Source organism: Asterias amurensis, chromosome 21 (genome assembly GCF_032118995.1).
Source record: "Asterias amurensis chromosome 21, ASM3211899v1".
NCBI classification, from domain to species: Eukaryota; Metazoa; Echinodermata; class Asteroidea; order Forcipulatida; family Asteriidae; genus Asterias; species Asterias amurensis.
The window spans coordinates 5,211,306-5,233,228 of NC_092668.1; the positions used below are offsets into that span (position 1 = coordinate 5,211,306).

Genomic DNA, 21,923 nt, shown 5'->3' on the forward strand with positions numbered 1-21,923 from the left:
GTCTTACTAATAAAGCAATGCAAACTTACATTGATGGTTTTTTTTTATAAGCAAACAGCTTTTCAAACAAAAATATTTCAAAAAGTAAGTTTGAGTTTAAAATGGTATTTTGTTTAAACAACAACATTTCCACCCAAAACATACAGTGGTAATTACATAAGAAAACATCTGTTTTTGAAACATAACATTATTTAATCAACTGCAAAAAAAGTTTCTATTTTTTAAGCTCTATTAAAAATTCAAGCTGAAAAATTCAAATTGGAAATGTTTTAAGCCTGTTAAGGACTTTTTCTCTTATATACAAATAAATTTTATTTACACTTTTCATTCGTCAATCCAGTTTTGGGCCTGTACCCTACAACGCTCTACATGTTATTTATTGTGGAGTATTCTCTTATTCACATTAATTCAAGTGATGATACATTAGTTTCAGGGAAAGTACTATTTAGTACAATCATCAAAATCTGTAAAATGTTATCCAAATAATATTGACATATTTCACTATTTCAAAGTGCCACAGTACAAATTCTTGATCATAACAGTTTCAGAAGAATCTTCATTTATTTATTTTTTTATTTTTTTACATTTCAATAAAATAAACCTGATTCTTTACTATCTAATTATGTGCAAGATTTCCAAAATACATAATAGTACACCAACAACGAACTTATTTCCTCAATTTTGTCATCACTTTCATTTTCAATGCCCTTTGCGTTATGATAATTTACACAAGTACTGCAATTTACAGAAATAAAGTGACTGTTTTTATAGTAAACATGCAACACGGTAGAGAATTGTGTTATAGGTTTTTGTGATCACAGGGTGCAGCATTATGACGTTGCCATGGATACACCTCTAATTCAAAACAAAACAATTGCCTTCATATCTCTCTCACTGCCAACATGTATGTACACGAAACTTTATTACGATACAAAAATGTAGCAATGTTTTAATGCCGGTCGTTTTATACGTTTATACACAAAAACAAGTACAGCGATATAAAAAAGAAATAAGTTCAAACAAACTTGTAGGACCCTATTATTTTTTATTTTAATAACAATATTTAGTCCAAGTTCATGCAGTTTTACGGGAATTTTGGTCAATCGTTCGTGAATATCTGACGTCGTTGGTGGCGCTATTTATCGTCTTAAAGGAGCGGGTGATGTCGGCACGAAGCTGCGGTTGTGATAACTTTGGTCCTCTAGGAAAACAAGCGTCTTCAAGTGTTCAAAAGTTTGTCGTCTGCAAGTCAACTATACGAACCACCTTGCAAGTTGGGAGTTTAACGGAAGCCTCTTGCTAGTCGGAAGGTCTGCAATGACAGCTTTCAACCCCACCGTTGGGTGGTGGTAGGGGGTATCAAGACGCTTCTCACATCACGTAGAAACAGGCCCCAGTGCTCGTCTTTGTAATTCTATTATCTGTTTATACATAAATATAAATAATAATGATAAACATCAAATTAAAAACATTATAAACAACAAGAGAACAGACTATCATTATAATGTATGTTTTGATTTTTGGGGTAAAACAAAGAAAACTTGAATAAACTGGGACTCGAACCAACGTCACTCGGATTAAAGTCCTGGGGCTCTACCAACTTCTTGATTTTTGCATGAGTTTAATTACGATTTTTGTGTCATTACCTGCCATTTCGCTGCCGACTGCAGATTTCATGTACTGGCACGACGCCCTGGTTTCTGGTTTGATGAAGGCGTGGCTAGAGCTAGCGTAATACTCAGGAGGGGGAGGTCTCATTGGCAAGTCTGTATCAACAAAAAAGTAAACAAATTATAATTAGTGACTAGTTCATAACAAGAAAGTAAACAAATTATAATTATTGACCAGTTCAAGAACAAGAAAGTAAACAAATTATAATTATTGACCAGTTCATAACAAGAAAGTAAACAAATTATAATTATTGACCAGTTCATAACAAGAAAGTAAACAAATTATAATTATTGACCAGTTCATAACAAGAAAGTAAACAAATTATAATTATTAACCAGTTCAAGAAGGTAGGCTAAAATACACTGGACACTATTGGTAATTACTAAAAAAATAGTTGTAAGCATGCTTGGTAACGAGCAGTGGAGAGAGCAGTTGAAATTATAAAAGATTGTGTGAAACGGCGCCATCTGAAGTATTGTGGGGTTTTTAAAGTTTTTTAGGCAAAAGTTTCACAGATTTGATGGCATATACACCAAGTGAGAATACTGGTCTTAGATAGTTACCGAAGGTGTCCAGTACCTTTAAGTATCCCCATTGTAAGAGTTTAATGTTTGTTTGTTTGTAAAGTCATGACCTTTTGTGACCTCAGTCACAAAGACTCATCCGGCCATCATCAGGATGTCATTTACCGACATGGAGTTTACCTGGTGTACACCAGGTTTGGAAATTCCTTCCCAGATTTATACAGTGCATGCATGGAATGTCAATTTTTTTTTAGAGGGTAAAGGCCATTGTTTCACAAAGTGCACTTTCATTGGGCAAGATTTAAGTATAATGCAAAAACCGGGGTGTTGAAATTGACACCGTGAGTGTTGTCATTACATTATGCCGAAGATAGAGTCCAAACTAATATAATTGTTGTGGAAATATCAGCAATTTGATTGTGTTTGAAGAAGTGCGTGTTGAATTTAACACTATTTTGGTGTAGATTTGATTATTATTATTTTTTTTTTTTTTTTGGGGGGGGGGGGGGGGGTATTGTTATGTGTATACACCTATGGTGAAAATGTTAACACCCCCAGTTTCTGCATTGTGGGTAACTTTGTGAAGGGGCACCAAGGGCAAGATCAGGGGCAACAGAGGCAATGGCATCCTTGTAATTCCAGGCATTCAGTGTATTATCAGAGTTTTGCTACCGGGTTTAACTATCAATGGTCTAGTTCATGGGTTGACTCTTATACAGGGTCAGTTTGACCCTCTTAGCGTCGTAGACAAAGGGGAATCTCGTGATCTGAAACCCTGGACGCACTTTCTCGTTTAGTGGAAATAATTGTTGACAACAAACTGATAACTTTCAGGGAGATTTGTTTTCAAGGAGTTATCAAACACTTCCTGTAATTCTCCATCTTAAACCACGGGCACGCCTATAGCAGTGGGGGTTAAACCTCTACCAACTCTCGGGGTACCAATTCTTAAAACTAATGGAATGCGAAAAAGGGTAGGGGTACGATAAAAGTGACAATCTTAACATCTTTCCCCAGTGAATCACTCATCCAATGTTGTCAAAACAGGCACCCTGTGTGTGAGAGACCTCAATAGTAAACCCTCGAGATTTAATTGGTGATGTCTCTGTTATTATTGTTGACCAAAACGAAAGAGGACTAAAAACCAGCAAGAATAAAAAAATCTTATCAAATTGAGGAGTCGGAATCTACACAAATTGAATATCTCAAAGGGGTTTCAAATTTCTTGTAAATGAACCACCATGGGTCAATATAATTGAATTGAAGTTTGGAATTAACCAGGAATTGTATACTTCAGTGGGGCTTCATCTTCACCACGCGCAAAGGGCACTCACCACTTGTTTGTGTCATCATTGGAGGATCGCTCATGAAACGTTTGTGGTCTAATGTTGATGTGGTCCAATAGGAGCTACTGTTGTTATTACCATCAAATGGAGACGTGCACGTTGGGCTATGCTCTGGACTGTTCTTCCTCATATCGTCAACGATCTATAAAAAGGGGGTGTAAGAAAACGACAGTTAGATTTGGCTGACCATTAGCCAATCACGCCTGTCTAAAACTGACCAGCTCATGAATACGTAAATCAACGCGGAAAATATCGACCAATGAGACTTCAAGTCGAGGGAAAGTTAGTGGGGGTAACGATACGTAGGGCTAAATCTCGGTGACTTTACGCGAAGGCGTTACTTTTATCGCCAAGACACCAACCGCGAATTCAATCATGAAAAGACCTCCATCAAAGCATTTTCAAATTAACACTAATTTAGAATTTTACATGGAAAAGTGAAAGCTATGAAATTAATGTGTCGGAAAACCTCCCCAACATGATCTTGAAATCGCTCCTTATAAGACCAATGGAATGATCTCCACTTCCATATCTGGCGATGCCTCAGCAAGTGTAAAAATCAATCCCTGAACCCTTGAAAAGGGTTCTTTTGTCTGAAGGAGACGTTCATAAAACCTCTCTATATTTGGGCAATAATTTTAGACGTCTAATTCCCCAGGGATGGGCAACATTTTGCTGAATCGTCTGATTTTCAGGCGTCTACTCGGTAAACAACAATAATGTTGCACTTTTGGTCAAGAGAGGGCGCTTCGAACTTGAATGGCGTTGGCTTATTAATAAAGGTGTAATTATTCAGTTTTTAGAAGCCCAGTGTTGTAAATTTAACAATTATTATAGAGATGTATCAATCATTAAATAGTAAGTAATGAAAACCAAAGTAAGAACATCTTATTTTAATAGGTTCGTATTCGCATACGTTAACAATAATGTACCTTATTTTGTTTATAAAGTTTAACTAAGCTCGTCAATAAAGGTCTCACTCGAATTAAAAAGTATTTAATTTAAAAGCACTCATAATTATTTGGATAATTGGATGTTGTTTTAGTCATTGTTCAAAACCTACCTCTACAATTTCCTCATCGGAGGGTACGTTACTGCAATTACTATCTAGAATCAAAAAGAAAAGAAAAACACAAAACTCGTTTAGCATCACGAGGTTAACATCATTAAAATTATTCTTAAACCCGAGGAGGGGAAATAAACCTGAATGGTAGTTCAGTATTGAAACGGAAACGACGGTTTCGAAAGTAGAACAAGGGGAATGCGCCACGCAACGACTTAAGACAGGGCGAATCAATGCGTTCAATCATTATAACAATATTGATCACCATTTGTTCTAACAATAATCACCATGAAAGCACTTTTTAGGAGGTCAAGCAGTTTTGCCGCACCCTTGTTTTCTGGTAGCACACAAAGTTGACTCCTGCCCTACTTCTCACGGTAAATTTTGTTTTTATGGAAATCTCCCGGTTCTTCTTTCTGTCAGTGACCCCCCCGAAACAAAACAATGCCCCGGTAGATAATACAAACTATAGACCAATAAAAACAAGGATGATCTACACACCCCGCTGTTAGGTGAACTCTAACAGAGCTATAGCCACAAATAGAACAAAGGTATATAATGATGAGGAGGAGGAAATGGGATTGAACGACTACTAACCAACCACAAGGAAATCACATCAAAGAATTAACAAGCATTGATTAGTTCTAATGGTTAAATCAACACATGGACGACACGGGATAAGAGAGAGAGTTTTTGCACCTAAAGGGTTTAGAAGGGTCTCCTTGCACTTTCGTCCACATGTAAATTATGAATCCTACAGTTTCAGAATCACTTACGTAGTGATTGTTTCTTTTAAACTAAAAACTGGCTCAAACTAAAATAAATATCTGTACAAAAGATGATCGCTTTCATTTTCGCATCAAAACTGTGGAAATTTCCGTATAAATTTGCTTGAAATTGCTCATCTTTAAAATCCGGTCAGAAAGAAAAAGTAATCTCTTACCTGTATCGTGGTGATCTTGATAACCATTTGATTCAGTGACGTCATCTTGTGATCTTCCATCGGCTATGTAATCCATCAGCCCCCTCCGTACGTAGAGGGGTGAATAAGCAGTACCTCTGTTGCATGGATATGGAGGTGGAGGGCTTATAACTGATGCGGTTGGTGAGAGCGGGGATGGAAGGCTGGAAAGATTGCTAACTCTTGAAGAGGTTGGGGAAGAGTACGGAGGAAGCTCGTGTCGCATTGGGGAACTCTGATTGCTGAATGTAACACTCGAATGCCAAACATCTGTAGAAATCAGAGAAAAACAATACACCGATTATGTTTTAACACCTCTATAAAGTGAAAGACATCGAGTAGTGTAAATAATATGATTTCGACTGGGTTGACAGGATGGCTGACTTTGCAAGTCTCGATACAACTCAGAGTCAGGTTACAAAGCGAGTGGGTTAAACCTCAAACCCAAACAAAATAAAAAACAAAATATTAAAGAAGTTATTTTCGTTTTATTGATTTTTTTTCTTCAACCACTGTCGTGTTAATTACAGCATGTTCACATGATTATTGTTTGTCCACCTTCTACACCTCGATTAATTCCTGTATCGTATCGTGGGAAAATGTTCAACCAGGAATTAAAAAAACAACTATATATCACTTTCATTTTCAGCGGCTTGTGTGGATGGGTTTTTACAGTGACGTATAACGTTGGCAGATGCACTTGTATAGTCACAAAGAGCTGATGACTTCCTTGATTTGTTTCTCTCCAAACAACATGATCCTGTTTTCTGTTTGTGTTTCTTTGCCGAAGTTTTTTTCCACGATTGGGCCCTGAAATCAACTCACCAAGGTTTTGGCAATGCACGCGATAGAAATATCCAATGAAGTTTCCTGCACGAAGGAAATTCTTGCGTGTAATAGTAACTTTAATTGCAACTAAGTATGTACCTTTAAAAACCAATACAATCCGGATAACAATTCTAGAAAGTGGTTTGACTTTCAACCAGGTTTGGGGTATGATTTGTTGCAACATATTTTAACCAATCAGGGACCACATTATGAACACTTGGGTACTGGGCTTACCTGTATTCATCTGTGATTGGCTGACTTCGTTATGCTCTTTCCAAAGGTCAGGTGAGAATTGTTGAGAAGTCGGATGGTGCGTGGACGTAATACTGTCTCGAGTCTTTACAAAAGAGAATAAAACGAAATCAACTTTAGTTAGAAGAAGTTGGAAGAATTAATTAATCTAAGTTGGCTCCTGTTTCTGCAGTTATTATGATTGAAATTCCATATGGATTTCTACGCTATTGGTAGAGACGATTATGCAATAATGGAATGCTGTATTAAAACAGAGATTATTTTCTGCAAAATAAAATCCGGCTCATCCTGGCAAACTATCTCTCAATTAAAAGTTTTATTGTCTGGCCAGCAGGACCACAAGTTAGGTTGTCATGTCACCAGCAATCCAACTCTTTCACTATTTTCAATTTTGCTTTTGTATTTACTTCACATCTCTATTAACTTTTACTTCTCTTTTGTTTTCATCTCAAAGCTCTGTGATTGTGATATGCGCTCTACAAAAATTGTTCATTATTATTGTTATTCACTGGTCTATAATTGATATCCCAAATGAACTTAATGCTTTTCAATTCAACCGGACGGGTATTTTTTTTCCAGGAGTGATGAGGCCACTCACCATTAATGAGTGTGTTTTACCTACTTTGGGGTCTGTTTTCCACCAGGGCAGATGAGCCCCTTAGCATGGGCCCATTAATATAGTAAGTGGCCTCGTCTGTCCTAGGAAAAAAATACGCCAACCAGACCTCATTGGAGTGAGGTTTGACTGGTCACCTGTCCTTTTAACTTTTTGTCATTTGGCGAGCGGGAGGGAGGGGGGGTTCGAGTATGATTCGAACCAATTACCGTTTTAAGAGATGTATTTTAAACAACCAAATGCACAAAAGTAAAGCCGATTCTGAGGAAGTGCAAGCAAAACGAAGTTTGACACTCACCTGGAGAATTCTTGATTGCACTTTAAATAAACTGGTCTTTGGCGATCTCCTGGTAGTCCGACTGATCTTCTTGTGTATCGTACTGCCATCACCCACTGCAAAACAAGATAAAGAATTGCTTTAACCAAAAGTCATTTCAAGAAACATTTAATTTATACGTATAGCATACGTTAAACATGCATTCCTGTTTAGCAAGCGCCTTAATATTTTCTAGATTGTGGTATTTTTATAATCGTACCATACTTTGTATTATCCTGTGGTTGCAAAAAAAAAATGGAAAACAAAAGAAGAAAAAAAAATGAATTCAGCTCACCAGGTTTGCTTTTTCTCGCCTTCTTCGGAATCAACTTGTAGATCTTGTAAGCATCGTTCCCTTTACTCTTCCCCTGATCCTTGACCTCAAGAATGTCCGGAAGTGAATTGATTGCACACCGGAAGTTCGCTTTCCAGATCTTGGGATTCGCCTTCGGGCAATTGGATACCGGGTCGTATTTTTCTGTAATAGCAAAAAAATGCAAAAATATTCATTTGGTTTTACACTTACACCGATGTGTGTTAGCACTGTATACTCGGCACTTTCTCGAGTTTCATAAAAAAAAAAATCACAGACATACTACTCGGGCGGGATTCGAACTTTGCATACTTTTCCAATCACAGACGACTAAGAGGCAAGTCTAACACCTCCTTCTCGGAATCCTTTTTAGAACGCTTGAGTTTAAACACTACCATTGACCTACTTTCTTCAATCAGATTTTTAACGCCCATAAAATGTGTATTAATATAAAGCCACAGTAGAACACTACATGCAACCTTATCATGCTTTGCTGACCCTAACCACATTTCCAAGGGGCTATAGCATAGTTGTGGTTTTTGCCTCAGCTGAAAGAGTTACCGCACTTTTTTAACTTGAAAGTTGAAGCGATCACATCGTTTGCCGTATGGGAACTTGATGATTAATACATGAAAAATTGATATTCAGGGATTTGTTTGATGGTGGTGGAGCGATTTCACAGCTGGGGGCAGGGCCAGCAGGATTAGGGATTAGGTTAGTAGTTAATATTGTATGTATGGGAAGTCCGTCCTTGACAATGAACCTGAAGTGAGTGTGGACAAGTATAAGGATGAATGATGCAGCAACCTTTGGAAGTGTGTATTTGGAGGAGGGGCGGTTGGCAATCGTACAAAGTCAATACACTTTATTGTATGCCTAGAGAATTCTAATTAAAACAGAGACATGTGGAACTTTTCCAGAGTGTGTATTCCAAACAAACCATAATAATAGAATAACAAAATAATCTACACTGACTCAATAGCGGGAAAGCAATCACAACACAAATCAATCAACTGAATCTTAAAAAGAATTAGTAAGAATATTTTAACGATGACGACAGAAAAGCAAAAAGAAAAGAAAGGAAGACAGCGAGAGCCTATAGAATTTTGGTTTTATTGAAACTTTGTTTCAATCTCAATGGTTTAAAGTCCGGGGTATTCTTTTTTTTCTACAGAGGGTATATTCCGACCTTGAGATGGTACTGTCAATCGGTTTGGTATGTGCATGTGTGTTTGATTGCGCAATTGTATGAACAGTCAAGCAACACCACTGTAATGCCCCAAGGGCTCTGTGCTTTCATACGGCAACAACGGGGTGTACGGGTGTATAACCTTCTGAAGAGATCACGTGCGTGGATCAAGCATGACATTTGTGTTAAGTATTTTTTTATTAGGCTTCCCCTCAGTGGTTAACTTTATTCTGTTCAGAGATTTTTTAATGTCAAATTGGATGTGCTTTAACCATGGAGGAAGGAAAGTAAAACGAAATTTTGAGAGAAAGTTTTATTAATTAGAGTTTTAGTTTGACGTATTTTGCTTTTTCTTTCAGTTTCAGGGTGCTGGTATAATGGTGGGGATGATTTAACAAAGGTATGGACAAAACAAACTTCCAGTGGGAAGAATTTGAAATCAAACTTTAGTTTAAGTTAATTTAATCTCCATTGTTCACTGGCTGTGAAAGTTTGGTTAATTATCTGTGCGTGTTCTGAAGTTATAATTGTGTGTTGGTTCATATAATTTGCATTTTTTAACTTGTTTACAAATGGACCTAAAAATGTTCACAAATTGTATCATGTTGAAACTGTGAATGACCACATACACAACAAAAACAACTGAGAAATGATTTGGGTTGAATTTACAAAATGGGCAACCGTTAGGCCCCAAGTCAGCACTACCAAATGTGAATTGCAAAAGTACGAAACAATAGTACTACAAAATCGTGAAGTTTGTTGAACTCTCTTCTCAGCCGCTGAATCTGATGCTGTTTTTTCATCCCCATGGCTAACTTAAAAGGTACTCTTGTTGTACTATTGCTGCCAGGTGTTGCATGTGACGCAATACAGACTCTAAAAATAAAACATCCCAAAAGAACTGACGGATTCTCCATCATATTTTCGGAGCCTTTTTTTCCTCTCCCTTTTTGAATGACCCCCTGCGACCCGAGAGAGAGTCACGAGTTGTTCACGTAATTTGACTGGGCCTTTACAGAATCAGCGGCGCGCGCCGTAAATCGACACCGTTCCACCCACGCATTCTTTAGTCTTCACTTCGCTGCGGAGGGGCTTTCTGTTCCGCGTTCTGTACCACCACTGTGATGTGTTGTTTGACAATAAACGGCATTCAAGTTGTTGTACTTGTTTGAAAGAATATGACGACCTTCAAATATTTTGGGGATGCCGTTCCGATTATGCAATAGAGTGGTTGAATACGCTGCCTGGAGAATGGGAACATGGGAACATGGGAACATGGGAACATGGAAGCAGTTTTCTTTTATTAAGTATTGCCTAATGGTGTGGAAAGTAAACCTGAAAATATAAATTGCGGTTTAGCTAAAACCCAGTAAAGTGTTTACAATAGTGAAGCTGTCAGCAAAAAAGATTCATAAATCATAGAACGCTTTATACACATTTTTAATGTAATCCAATTTCAACTTCGTGTTGCTAATTTCTCAAATTCAAGTTAATGTCGATCGAAAATTAAAGAAAATAATTATCACTAATAATGAGTTATACAACGTCGACTGATGATCTACACATTGTTAAAGTTTTCTTTCAGTTATAGTTAATCTTGCTTTCTTGATTGGCAAGAGTCGTTGATGACATTTTCAGAGCCAGCCTACTCGTCTTTTTCAAGTTATTTTTTTTTTAGAACATGTGGGAAATTGGGAGTCTGTCCTGGTAAAAACAAAAGTGGTATCATTTTGCACAATGGATCAGACAAGCCGGGGCATAGACTCGTTGAGAGTCTGAGAGAATACATACATGGTTAAAGTTACACTGACAGTTCATCAACATTCAATCATGAAAAATGGTAATCAATTAAAGTGTAAAGAAAGACATGGATTAGAACACCACGTGGGAATTTTAACATCCATGACAACTTGCTAACCTTTCGGCCAAACTAGGGCAACCGTACATAGCAATTCTGCTATCTGACGGCAGCTGTAGAGAAACAGTTTTTCAAAAGTAAACCGTCGCACGTGCGTGTACTTCTCTGCCAAACACGAACGGTTGCCGTTTACTCCAGTGTCATTTGATGTTGTGTATATTATGAGTTACTGTGTTGGCCCATTCTACCTCCATGGTAGGCCCATACTATTCGGAGTGAACTCAAAAGCACTAGACACTAGAATGGTAAATACTCATTATAGTTTTTAGCGTACAACTTTAACTTGGTAACGAGCAACGGAGAGCTGTTGATATTGTGTGGAAACGGCTTCCTCTGAAGTAACGTAAATGTGTAGAACTAGTTAATTTCTCACTATTAAAACACTTCAGTCCTGCAGCCTTTTATTTGGGTGTATAAAAGCACACACATTTTGTGCAACAAGGGTGTTTTTCCTTTCATTATTTTCTTGCAATTTCGATGACCAATTAAGTTAAAATATTCACAAAATATTTGTTATTTTATGCATATTGGGACACCAACTGGTCTTTGACAATAATTAATTACCAAAAACGTGTCCAGAGCCTTTAACGCACCACGATTGAAATATTTATTTCATATTATCTGTCATTAGTTCGAACGTAATAACGAAAATGTATAAACCTCTGAACTGAAAATAATCAAACAAAATAAAAAAGAACTCAGAAATATTTAACAAAGGAACTCGAGTGTGGAAATAAATATTTCCACGACTGGGAACTATTTATTCAGCTGTCTCTGGGACGCAAAAATGTTTCTCTTTTACTTTCCTTTTCCTTCAAAGTATTAAAATGGCATATTTCGACCCAAAACGAAATCAAATTCGACGCAAATTAACATTCCGTTTTCATTTCAGGGTTTTTAAATTTACCTCGCATTATAGTTTACAAAAGCGTGGGTGTAAAAGAGGGAATCCCGTGCAATGCATTCAAGCAAATCACTTCTGGTGTTACAAATTGTAATGTCCACCCACGCACAATTAGTCCCTGGGAAAGTACAAAGCATATTTTATGGCAGACTCATGCTTTGTTTAAACCGAGGGAAACCCCGTTCATTTTTTCTTTTTTTCAAACTGAATTTAATGACCGTGGAATTTCTTGTCGGTTCCTTTTCGGCCGCGTGATTCACAAAGTACCTCTTTTTTATTTCATTAGTTGTTTAGAAAAAAAAAGATTCCCGCGAATCGAGTGCGTCCCTTCAGCTTTTGGCAAATATGATGGGTTTTTTTTTCTTCGTTGAAAAACAATAATCGTGTTTTAAGTTCAAGCAATGTTTCGATGGTGCAGTGCAAGTGCAGCGCATAATTAACTTAAGTCAGAGTTGTGTCAGTCTTTTTTGTTCGATCTTCAGATAGGCCTATAGTGTTTTATTGTACATCTCTGTATGTTTGATTTGAGCCAGTGAAAGTCTACTTAGTTAAACGCATTCTATACATTACATGTTTATGACATTCACTTTGACGAGAGACGAACCTCCCAAAATCTATACCTGAAGGTCAGTGGTTTACCTCAGTGTTCCAGCTTTCCTTGCAATTACCAACATTTCGCAATACTGACTCCTTTTTACTCCAAAACATGATGAGATCATCTTCTTCTCCCCGTGACAAGAAAAAAAACAAGTTCAAGTATTCCTCGTCCCACGTTTGAAAGATAACAAATAAATCCACAAACTTGAACATGTTACGGAAAAACATCTCCTGTGAGCAGGCCCTACCTTTTTTGCAATGACAACCGGGGGAATTTGGGTGAAGGCCCGGACTCCTTTACCAAAGTCACAAACAAAGTTGTTTGTTCGCTTCAGGCTGGTCTCGTGACTTTGACTCAGCTTGTTTGAGCAGCTACGTAGGTCATAAAACTTGCCACTAGTCGCGGGCCGTGATCTATCGTATGTACAACGCCCACGCACCAAACCTGTGCCCCTTGCGGTGTTGAGGGTCGACCGTTGCTAGTCTATGAATATTGCCGTTTTGTGAATGAACAGTGTTGAGTGTTTCACTGGTTCACCTGTAGGTACATATCGAATGTACGTTTTCTTATTGGGTGCCAGTACACAATGCAAGTGAAGCGCCGCGATCGTACTTATTTTGTTCTGAAATAACATTCATGTGAATTATGCTACGTATTGCCACGTAACCCCACCCCCCCCCCCCCCCGCTCACTTTAATGGAGGAAGTTGGGGTGGTGGGGGTGATAATTATGTTCAAATTATTTCCCAACTAAAACAAATGTAACCCTTTTATTTCAGTATCAAAAACCGTAGAGGAGAACCTCCAAGGAAAAATAAACCAGAAATCGCTTTCCCCGGAAGTAATTATACACAATTAGTCAAGAATTCAAGCAATGCTTCTGACAATATTCCATTTCTGAACCCCAGGCTCAAAAACCAATGAAGAATTAAGAAACAACTTGTAAAGTGATCCTGCTGTTATATATTACGCCCACTCGATGTATACTCGAACAACTCTGTAACATTAACCACTGGTGGGAACAAATCACTTTACGCTATAAGTATTTGAACATCCATCTGAACTAATTACATTACTGGCCGTGACAGTCTTTACCAAGTACTGGTGGGGGGATGGTGGGGGGGGGGGGGGGTTATCATCCAACCCACCCACACCAGAGGGTGTCAACCTCGCTGCAGCACGGAGTGTTGTCGTGGAGTTTGAATTCTTATTGTCCCTTGGGTTTGATTTTTTTTACTCTACGGTACTGAAGTGCCTTAATTTCGTTCATGATTCATTTTTTTCCGTAGTATTATTCTTACGAATGGTTTTGGAATTGAATAATTGTATAGGCATATCTGGTAGATAGGTCTTTGAATTCCTGGATAGGTCTTGACCAATACTTACAACCCGGATAAGGCCCCCGCCCCCCCCCCCCCCCCCCCTAATTACTGTCTCGGGTATTGATAATATGGATAAAAGTGACATCTTAAATGAACCTTCAAATCAGATTGGGGACCCCCATTAAGTCCACAATTTGCTTTTATGGGATCCTCGCGCCAAATATTGTGCAAGTTGTTTGGTATATTCTGGAAAGTGATGTTGTTTGCGACACTGGTGCTATTCCATGGTTGTGGGCTTAATTACATTCGCCTTATTGTTGTTGAACTTCTCAACAGATGTATTCTTCGTTTAGTGGAAAATGATGTATAGACCATCCAAAGAGTGGCATCTTATCAAGCGACAGAATATTCACTTAGATCTTAGATTGCTAAACGTCGTTTACATGAATGACAGTTTTTTCTGAAGAGAACTGTAATAACGGCAGACTGAAAATCAAAATTGATTTCCATCAAAAAGTGACAAGAAGATGTATTTTTCATTATTGTGAAGCATGTTTTCGATCTCTGTAAGTGACAACTTGTCAGTGACAGACCTTTTGCAAAGATAACAGTTATTTAACCATGTGTTTGGAAGAGATTCCAGTTTTTATTTTCTTATATTGCGGAAGTGAGACTAAAAAGTATAAAAGTATAATCGCATTGTAAGTCAATCATCATAAAATGTAAAAGCATTTCCCCTCTTCAAACAGTCAATTCAGATCAAGTTATAAATGTTAATGAATATTTACTCCTGTACAATTGCTTCCAAAAACAAAATTATTTTACCAGTTTTTGGAGGAATGAAAATAGAAAGTGATCGTCAGTGTTTTTATGACGTGGGAGTTTGGAAGGAAATGTTTCAACACCCTGCTCCGTTTCTTAAACCAAAACAATTGTGTAATATTGCTCTAAGTTTCCTCGTTTTGATGAAAGTCTGTTCCTTGTTTCGACGCATGCTTCTTTCCTTGAGCGAAAAAACTCCCACTTTAAGTTACCGTTATCACTCTGCCCTTAAAAACAAATTATTTTGTGTGGGAAACTTCCCCTTCATCCCCAAATAAGTACTGTTAAAATCTGTGTGTTCACATTGGAAGCTGTTTTACAAAACCTGATCAGCCTGCACCGGTAGGTATAGAAAACTGTCTAAGAGAATCGGAAAGACTTTATTTATTTTTTAATTAATGATAAAGAAGAATTGCAAACATCAAAATTTAGACCTTGAAATTGACTTGGTTTATTTTTTGTTTTTTTTCACACAGTGACTATACCTTTATTATTGATCATCTCGTAATATCATGCCCTGGCTCACAACATTTTGAGAGGATCGACAAGTGTTATTTCTAATATTTAAAAGTTGAAATAAAAACAATTGATGAGTTAAAGCGGGTTTATTCATCCCCACAGTCGCTTTCTTATTGATCATTTATTCATGTCATGCCCCAACTCACAACATTCGAAGAGGATCAATAAGTCTTACTCAAAAAAAAAAGAAATAAATAAAAAAAGATGCACAAATCCGTTTTGTGACTTAAAATTAGAGAATTTAGGATAAAATGACTGAGTTTTTTAAAGGCCTTTCCAACAGTGACTACATTATTGATTTTCTCTCCACATCATGCCCTAACTCACACCTAATCTGTCTTCATATTATGTTTTAATTACCCACCCCAAATAAACATGATTTTATTTTAGAGGTGTGTGAAAAAAAGAAGCCTTATGCTAACTTGATCAGTTCTATTTACTCATTGATTTTCCCATCAAGCTTCAATGAAAAAGTGACATATCGATTTCCACAGTTTGTTCTCGCTCATCAAAAAAGCGCCCACTTCACAATCCAGTGTTTAGAAATCGATTGATATTCAATGCATATTTAGGGAACAATTTTTTATTTGCCTTTTTATCTAATGCTGAACAGGCTGTATTTATGACAATATTGACTGTTTTAAATATGTGACTAATTCAAACGGTGGTGGTTTAGCTTCTCACGCACCCAAAATCGCAAAAGAAATATTTCGCCATTTCACGCAACAATTTATATGAGAACACTTTTCTTTTCGAATCGACAAAATATTGAGCTGCACAACGCCAGCGTTTTTTCCATGTTTGAACGGATTAAATTTGAAATTAATTCATATGCATTTTAAAAACACTTATTAAATCAATCAATTCATTGTGGATTGGTCCTAATCTACCCTTTCTGATGAGAGTGATTCGTGGACGCAAGGACAGAAGTACTGTATTTTTTGAAAAATGTGATAAGTTTCTGAAAATCAAAGAAATTTAAAACATGGAAATGGGAGAGTCTGTAGCTGAAATAATTGGTGATTTATTGAAGGAAAAAAAAAAAACACGTTGTAGTTCAAGCCTCGAGAGATGACTATAAAAAGAGTGGCCGATCCACCACCACACAAGTTCTTAGGGTTAGTATGGAATTAGTTTTATTTATGTTCTTAAACGATTTAATTAAAACCATGAAACGTCATGAGAAAACACAGTGTTTTCAGGTATTAAGAAAGTATCCTCAAGTATGATCGAAAAGCTTTCTTCTAATAATTCTTCTAAATTGTAGTTGATGCGAGAGCTGAAAACACAATGTTCTAGTGGAGATAGATCACCTTTTTTAGGACAAAAGGGAACAGTGGTTTAAGAGAAAAATATTCATTCAATTTGAAAATCAAAAACTTTTTGAAGAGATGACTTACTTGTATGGATGGCCCAAGCACGAAATAGCGATGCATCTTTGTCACAAGTCCAGCCGTGTCTTGCGGCATGTTTCCAGGGTATCTTAACCAACTGTTCCTTTTCATCCAACCACTCCAAGCCGGGTATGGTTTTCTCAACGATGTTACGGATGAGCCATGGTCGCAGACGCATCCTTTCGACCGGGCGAACCGACGAGATGGACGGGTTCAGGACCCTCGTCCCACCGCTGGTGCTGGTGGGGTAAATGGTGAAACTGGGCGGTGGAGTGGACATCAGTGCCGGCATGCTTTGGTTATGTCTCCTCGGAGTTCTGGTGATAGATCAGACATTTAATTTGTTGTTTAAAACAAATTAAGACCGCTCAAAATGTCACAAAATTTAACATTTTAAAAGCCAAAACATTTATACCACTAAACAGTTTGCTTTTGAGAACAGCTGTACACATTTTAGGGTAACATTACTGCTCTTTGCCATGTCTTTTGTTGCCGTGCATAACTTCATAATTAGTCACCCCTAAAACGTCAGAGCGGAGAGTAAATGGCAACTTGTGATCACTTTTCATCAAAATTGTGAGGTAAAGCGTTTTCTTTTGACTTTCCACCGCACTTCCATTATACACCCTTGTCTTAGTCACAAAGTGGTCCTAATACATGCGAAGATATCATATTCAATGTCAAATTCTCGCTGTCTTAGTGTGTCGCTGAGTTGCGAAATCTTTCATGGACACCGCACCCTCGGCGACCTATATACATATAGAACCGTGGAGTCATCCGCCGCCATTTTGCTTTTACGGGAGGCGTATATACGACCATCAAACACGTTGCTCGAAACAGTTTGGCACAGTTATTCACGTTACTGGTGCAATGTAAAAGTCGGGCTATACAGAAAGATTGAAGTTTCAAAACTATATACACATCAGTATTGGGCAAGAGATAAAAACGGGCAGTTTGAAAACGGGGATGGGAGATGAAAATACCACATCGAGGAAGGCAGTTGTTAACAACAGTCGTCCGTTCAAGAAGGCTTGGGTGTGACCGTCCAAAATAGCTGGACCATCTTCAAGTTCAAAACTTCACTGAACTATTAGTTCACATCGGTGCGATAAAAGAATATTTGCTAACATCCAGTTTATTTAACACTAGGAGGCATAGCTGGTATATGAACCACAGCTTAAGTGTTCATAACGACAAGCAACTCTACCAGTTACCTCTTTCGAATTTGAAATTCTTTAAAAGTGCACCTGTCTTTTCTTTACGGCCGCAAAGTCGAAACCACAAAAGTCAAGTCTAAAATCAAGGCCATTAAAACACAACAAAAATATTTACTATATATAAATACAATATTTCAAAAGAGAAAGAAATACATACAATGCTGGCGTATGTTGACGCCACACGGTGAGAAATCCCGTCTTGGAAACCTCCCAAAAAAGCAGAGAGAACACCCCGGTTCAAACTTGGATGAACCGATGAAGTGAAAGAAACTATTGAACACCGCTTTCAAGTCTAACATGAATACCCTAAACGTTTGGAACCTCCCACTTCATGTGACGTAGCTCGGAGCTGCATTGTGATTAGTGAAACGTCACTTTCGCGTCAGCCAATGGGATGACTTGTAGGCTGTACCTCAACTTTATGAATGGAGACCGATCACAATCAGCGCTGTTTTCCAAATCACTGATTTTCGACCATCAATATTTTAACATAAAAGGATTGACCAGTAAGAACTGATTCAAGTTTCACTTGGAGATTCATATCTCTGTCAAGTCATACACTCCCCTCTCCATGTGTCCAACGTACACCCACACACAGAAGCAACTGCAGTGCTGCCTGACAACAGGGGTCACGTGACTCATATGACCTTGCCTTTATTGATGGCACATTCACAAGTCATGTGAGTTATAATAACTACACGTGGACGTAACACCATGTGTTCAATGTCTTGTTGTTTTCTATTCCGACCGGACTGTAGCCCCCCCCCCCCCCCCCACATCAATATTACAGGGTCTTACATCAGAAACTAATGTTGTACATTGCAGTCAGAGACACGATTGGTGACAACAGCTAACAGTCAACAACTTTCACACGTTACTCTATCAACGTGATTCCATCCACTACGCTATTAGACAATTGTCTTATCTTGTTTTTGAGAGAAAAATGTTCTACTAATTTTCTTTTGAAGTCGATCTTAGAACAACTGATAAGAACGATTTAGACCTTCAAAGTTTAGTAAATGAGAAGGGCATTTGTGTAATAAGTGATTATTCCCCAAACCAAACGGAGTGATATCACTGTCAAAAACCTTAAAAACACTCATGGTCAAACACTACAATTTACTTGCTCTAATAGATGTTAAATTTACTTCGGGGATGAAGAATATTAACTTTGGAATACTTGCTCTTGTATGGTGTGCACAGTGCTAACACCAGCGGCTACAACACATCGGTGAAAGGGTAACACCATGTTTAATTTACTCACTGAACAATTGGGTAACGCTGTATGCATATACACATAAACGATATCAGTTTGACTAAGAACCCTAACCGGCTATTGGCAAACCATAGAGCAAGAAACAGAAACTGAGATAATCTGGCCATGGTTTGAACTGTTCCCAGACCACTGAGACAAACTCGCGACCCTCAAGCTTTCGACGAAATTTATTTTTAACCACAACGACACAAAAAATCATCTAAGACAAAGGATGTCCAGAGAAACACAAGACCTGGGCTTTCCTGGTATTCTATCTAAACTGGCAGGAAATAGATTTGTGCGCAGAAGATAATACGAATGTTTTCCATGGATTGGTTCGCTAGACCCTGGTGCTATGGCGCGAACCTTAGTCTTATCCCAAGTACAGGTATTCAAAACGCGGAAGTTAAATCTTAAAGTAACAGATAAACCTAATAATGAGCAAATTCAAGACAAGATATACGTTTGTGGTTTGTCAGACCAAAGGATGATTGTTTGGGCAAAGGAGTTTCCAAAATAAAGCTAAGATTGTTTTGAAGTTATTCCTTGTTTTTTTTGTCTCTTGTCCAAACATCTGATGCAACTTTGTTTATTTTGAGCATCATTGACAGTGCAAATAACGGTAAGAATAGTGATGACCCAGGCCTTCACTACTTCCATGTAAGTTTCCACGTGCTGCGCAAAACAGGTGAAAAGGGGAAGACATACTTTTAAGTGTTTTAAATTGGCAAACCGATTACAGTAAGTTAATTCAATAGCCGATCATAGCTCTTTAAAAAATAAACACGAATCAGGTTGCGCAATAATGACACCAAAACCACCCACGCAAACGTTGGCACGTGACGGGCAGGGGGGTCCGTAAATACCCCAAAAGACCCGAACTAGTTTTTTTGACAAGTAGACAAAACCTCAAAGTAACATGTCCTTACACAGGAGTATGCACACAAATAATACATAATAAATATTGCGGTTGGGCAGTGAATTCCCCACTTGCTAATAAGCTTAACAGAAGATAATTAGTTTCCAATATTGAGGAAAATTGATAAATCACGTCTTGGAACTGCCCGGTACAAATATCCTTACATCTTATCTCCACTAAAATAAAATGTCTCAGTCCATGAACACAATTAAAGTCAACACAATTATAAAAACATATTTGCGGTTTGACCGATTTTATGATGAAAAAAAAACGAAACATCGAGTCTTACCTCAAGTTGGTAAAAAGAGAAGTAAGTGTAGATAATGTTCCAAGGAAATGAGCCGAGAGCCAGGAGCACTTAGACACACCGCTCACTATGAGTCACATAGACACAGTGAGTGTACAGAAGGAATCCCGCTTTTATACGGCTATCCCCGTCCCAGCTTTGTAGCCACTTCAGAAACTAAGCCCGCCCATTATAGAGTTCCCCTGTGCTATAAATACAATCCCATTGATAAGATCGGTCGACGTAACGTGAACTTCACCCTAATCCGTTGCATATTCATAGCCGATGCGGAGTTCCCACCGGCGCTGATTGGTCGGCTGGAGAGTGTATACCATATAAGGTAAAACGGGCGGTAGCTCTTGTGCGGCGCTTCCGGAGGTCCGGAAGAGATTTTTATGAATGAATCGCTATTGAATGGACACGTGCTCGTGACGACACAATTGAATTAGATAATGGTGCTTATAAAAAAAGCAATGCACAATGCAAGCGGTGCGCTAGGGGTATTCACGAAGTGTTGAATGTAGTAAAACTGTTGAAGGACATTAAAGGCTACATATAGCAGTGAAATCCGAGTGTGAAACGACTGGGGAATGATTTGACTTCGGTGAGGATTAAAATGTGGTTAATACCATAATGACCGTTATATATAAATGAATGAAAATAGAAGAAGAAGAAGAAGAAGTGCATTTTATTTTATATACACGAATTTCTAAGACAAATTATTTTTCTTTACTTTGATTTGAGTTTATCTACATAGGTTTTTGCATTATACATTTTTTTAACTTGGGGACAAAACAAAACTGAAGACGTGCTGATTTATTATTTGAAAAGAATTAGTGATAATTTTTCTTTTAAACAAAAATGTATTAATTTATTGTGGGTAAAATCAAAATTATGATTATTTATCGCTGGTTATGTTTTTTATTTTTATTTATTATTTTTTTTTTATAATTCGGTGTTATAATGTTGTGAGGCGTTTTTACACGGATTTGCATAATGTATCCTATACATACTGCAAATCGAGCTGTTTTGTTATAATTTACAATTAATAATAACGGTTAATAAGGTTAATGTATTCATTGGCCTAGTAAAGTTATGCAATGCTTAGCCACTGATTGAATGATTGTATTAAGTTGTCCGTAGATGGGTTGTCAATTTTGTATTGTGAGAAACGATTATCGTCCTTCTGTTTTATGTACTTAAGGCTTTATCGACTTCCGTTGTGTAATCTAACCAAAGCAAATAATGATATTATTGTGTGTGTATTGAACGAGCTTGAACACTATTGGTAACTACCCACATGTACATGTAATATTTGTTAGCATAAAAACACAGGTAACGAGCAATGGAGAGCTATTGATAGTATATATTAAAGGAACACGTTGCCTTGGATCGGACGAGTTGGTCTATAAAAAAGCGTTTGAAACCGTTTGTTATGAAATGTCTATGGTTGGAAAGATGTTTTAAAAGTAGAATATAATGATCCACACAAGTATCACTCAAAATTGCACGATTTTCATTTTACGTCGCGAATCAACACGGTCGGCCATTTATGGGAGTCAACTTTTTGACTCCCAAAAAATGGCCGACCGTGTTAGTCGACGAGGTTAAACGTAAACCACGCAATTTTGAGGCATATTTGTGTAGATCATTGTATTCTACTTTTACAACAGTTTTCTAACCATATAAGT

At 37.6% G+C, this 21,923-nt stretch overlaps 1 protein-coding gene across 2 annotated transcripts; it reads right to left on the minus strand.

Moving 5' to 3' along the window:
* Positions 1–560: 560 nt before the first annotated feature.
* LOC139953260 (uncharacterized) lies at positions 561–20,337 on the minus strand. Of its 2 annotated transcripts, none has more exons than XM_071952731.1 (10): positions 20,236–20,337; positions 16,562–16,872; positions 7,873–8,055; positions 7,560–7,654; positions 6,628–6,730; positions 5,548–5,835; positions 4,605–4,648; positions 3,530–3,683; positions 1,647–1,766; positions 561–1,421 (listed from the first exon to the last, which is right to left on the minus strand). In XM_071952731.1, the coding sequence occupies exons 2-10, from the start codon at positions 16,845–16,847 to the stop codon at positions 1,372–1,374; spliced, it is 1,323 nt and encodes a 440-aa protein (XP_071808832.1). In that variant the 5' UTR covers positions 16,848–16,872; positions 20,236–20,337; the 3' UTR covers positions 561–1,371. The 2 variants fall into 2 exon arrangements, with proteins under 2 accessions (XP_071808832.1, XP_071808833.1); XM_071952732.1 differs by lacking the exon at positions 20,236–20,337 and adding an exon at positions 17,930–18,043.
* Positions 20,338–21,923: the final 1,586 nt, after the last annotated feature.

Coding starts and splice junctions, on each gene's coding strand:
- LOC139953260 (XM_071952731.1), bottom strand. CDS start 16,847: ATGCCGGCACTGATGTCCACTCCACCGCCCAGTTTCACCATTTACCCC. Junction 1,767..3,529: donor AATGATGACACAAACAAGTG/GTGAGTGCCCTT, acceptor TTGTTGATACAG/ACTTGCCAATGAGACCTCCC. Junction 1,422..1,646: donor AGTCGGCAGCGAAATGGCAG/GTAATGACACAA, acceptor ATGTATAAACAG/ATAATAGAATTACAAAGACG.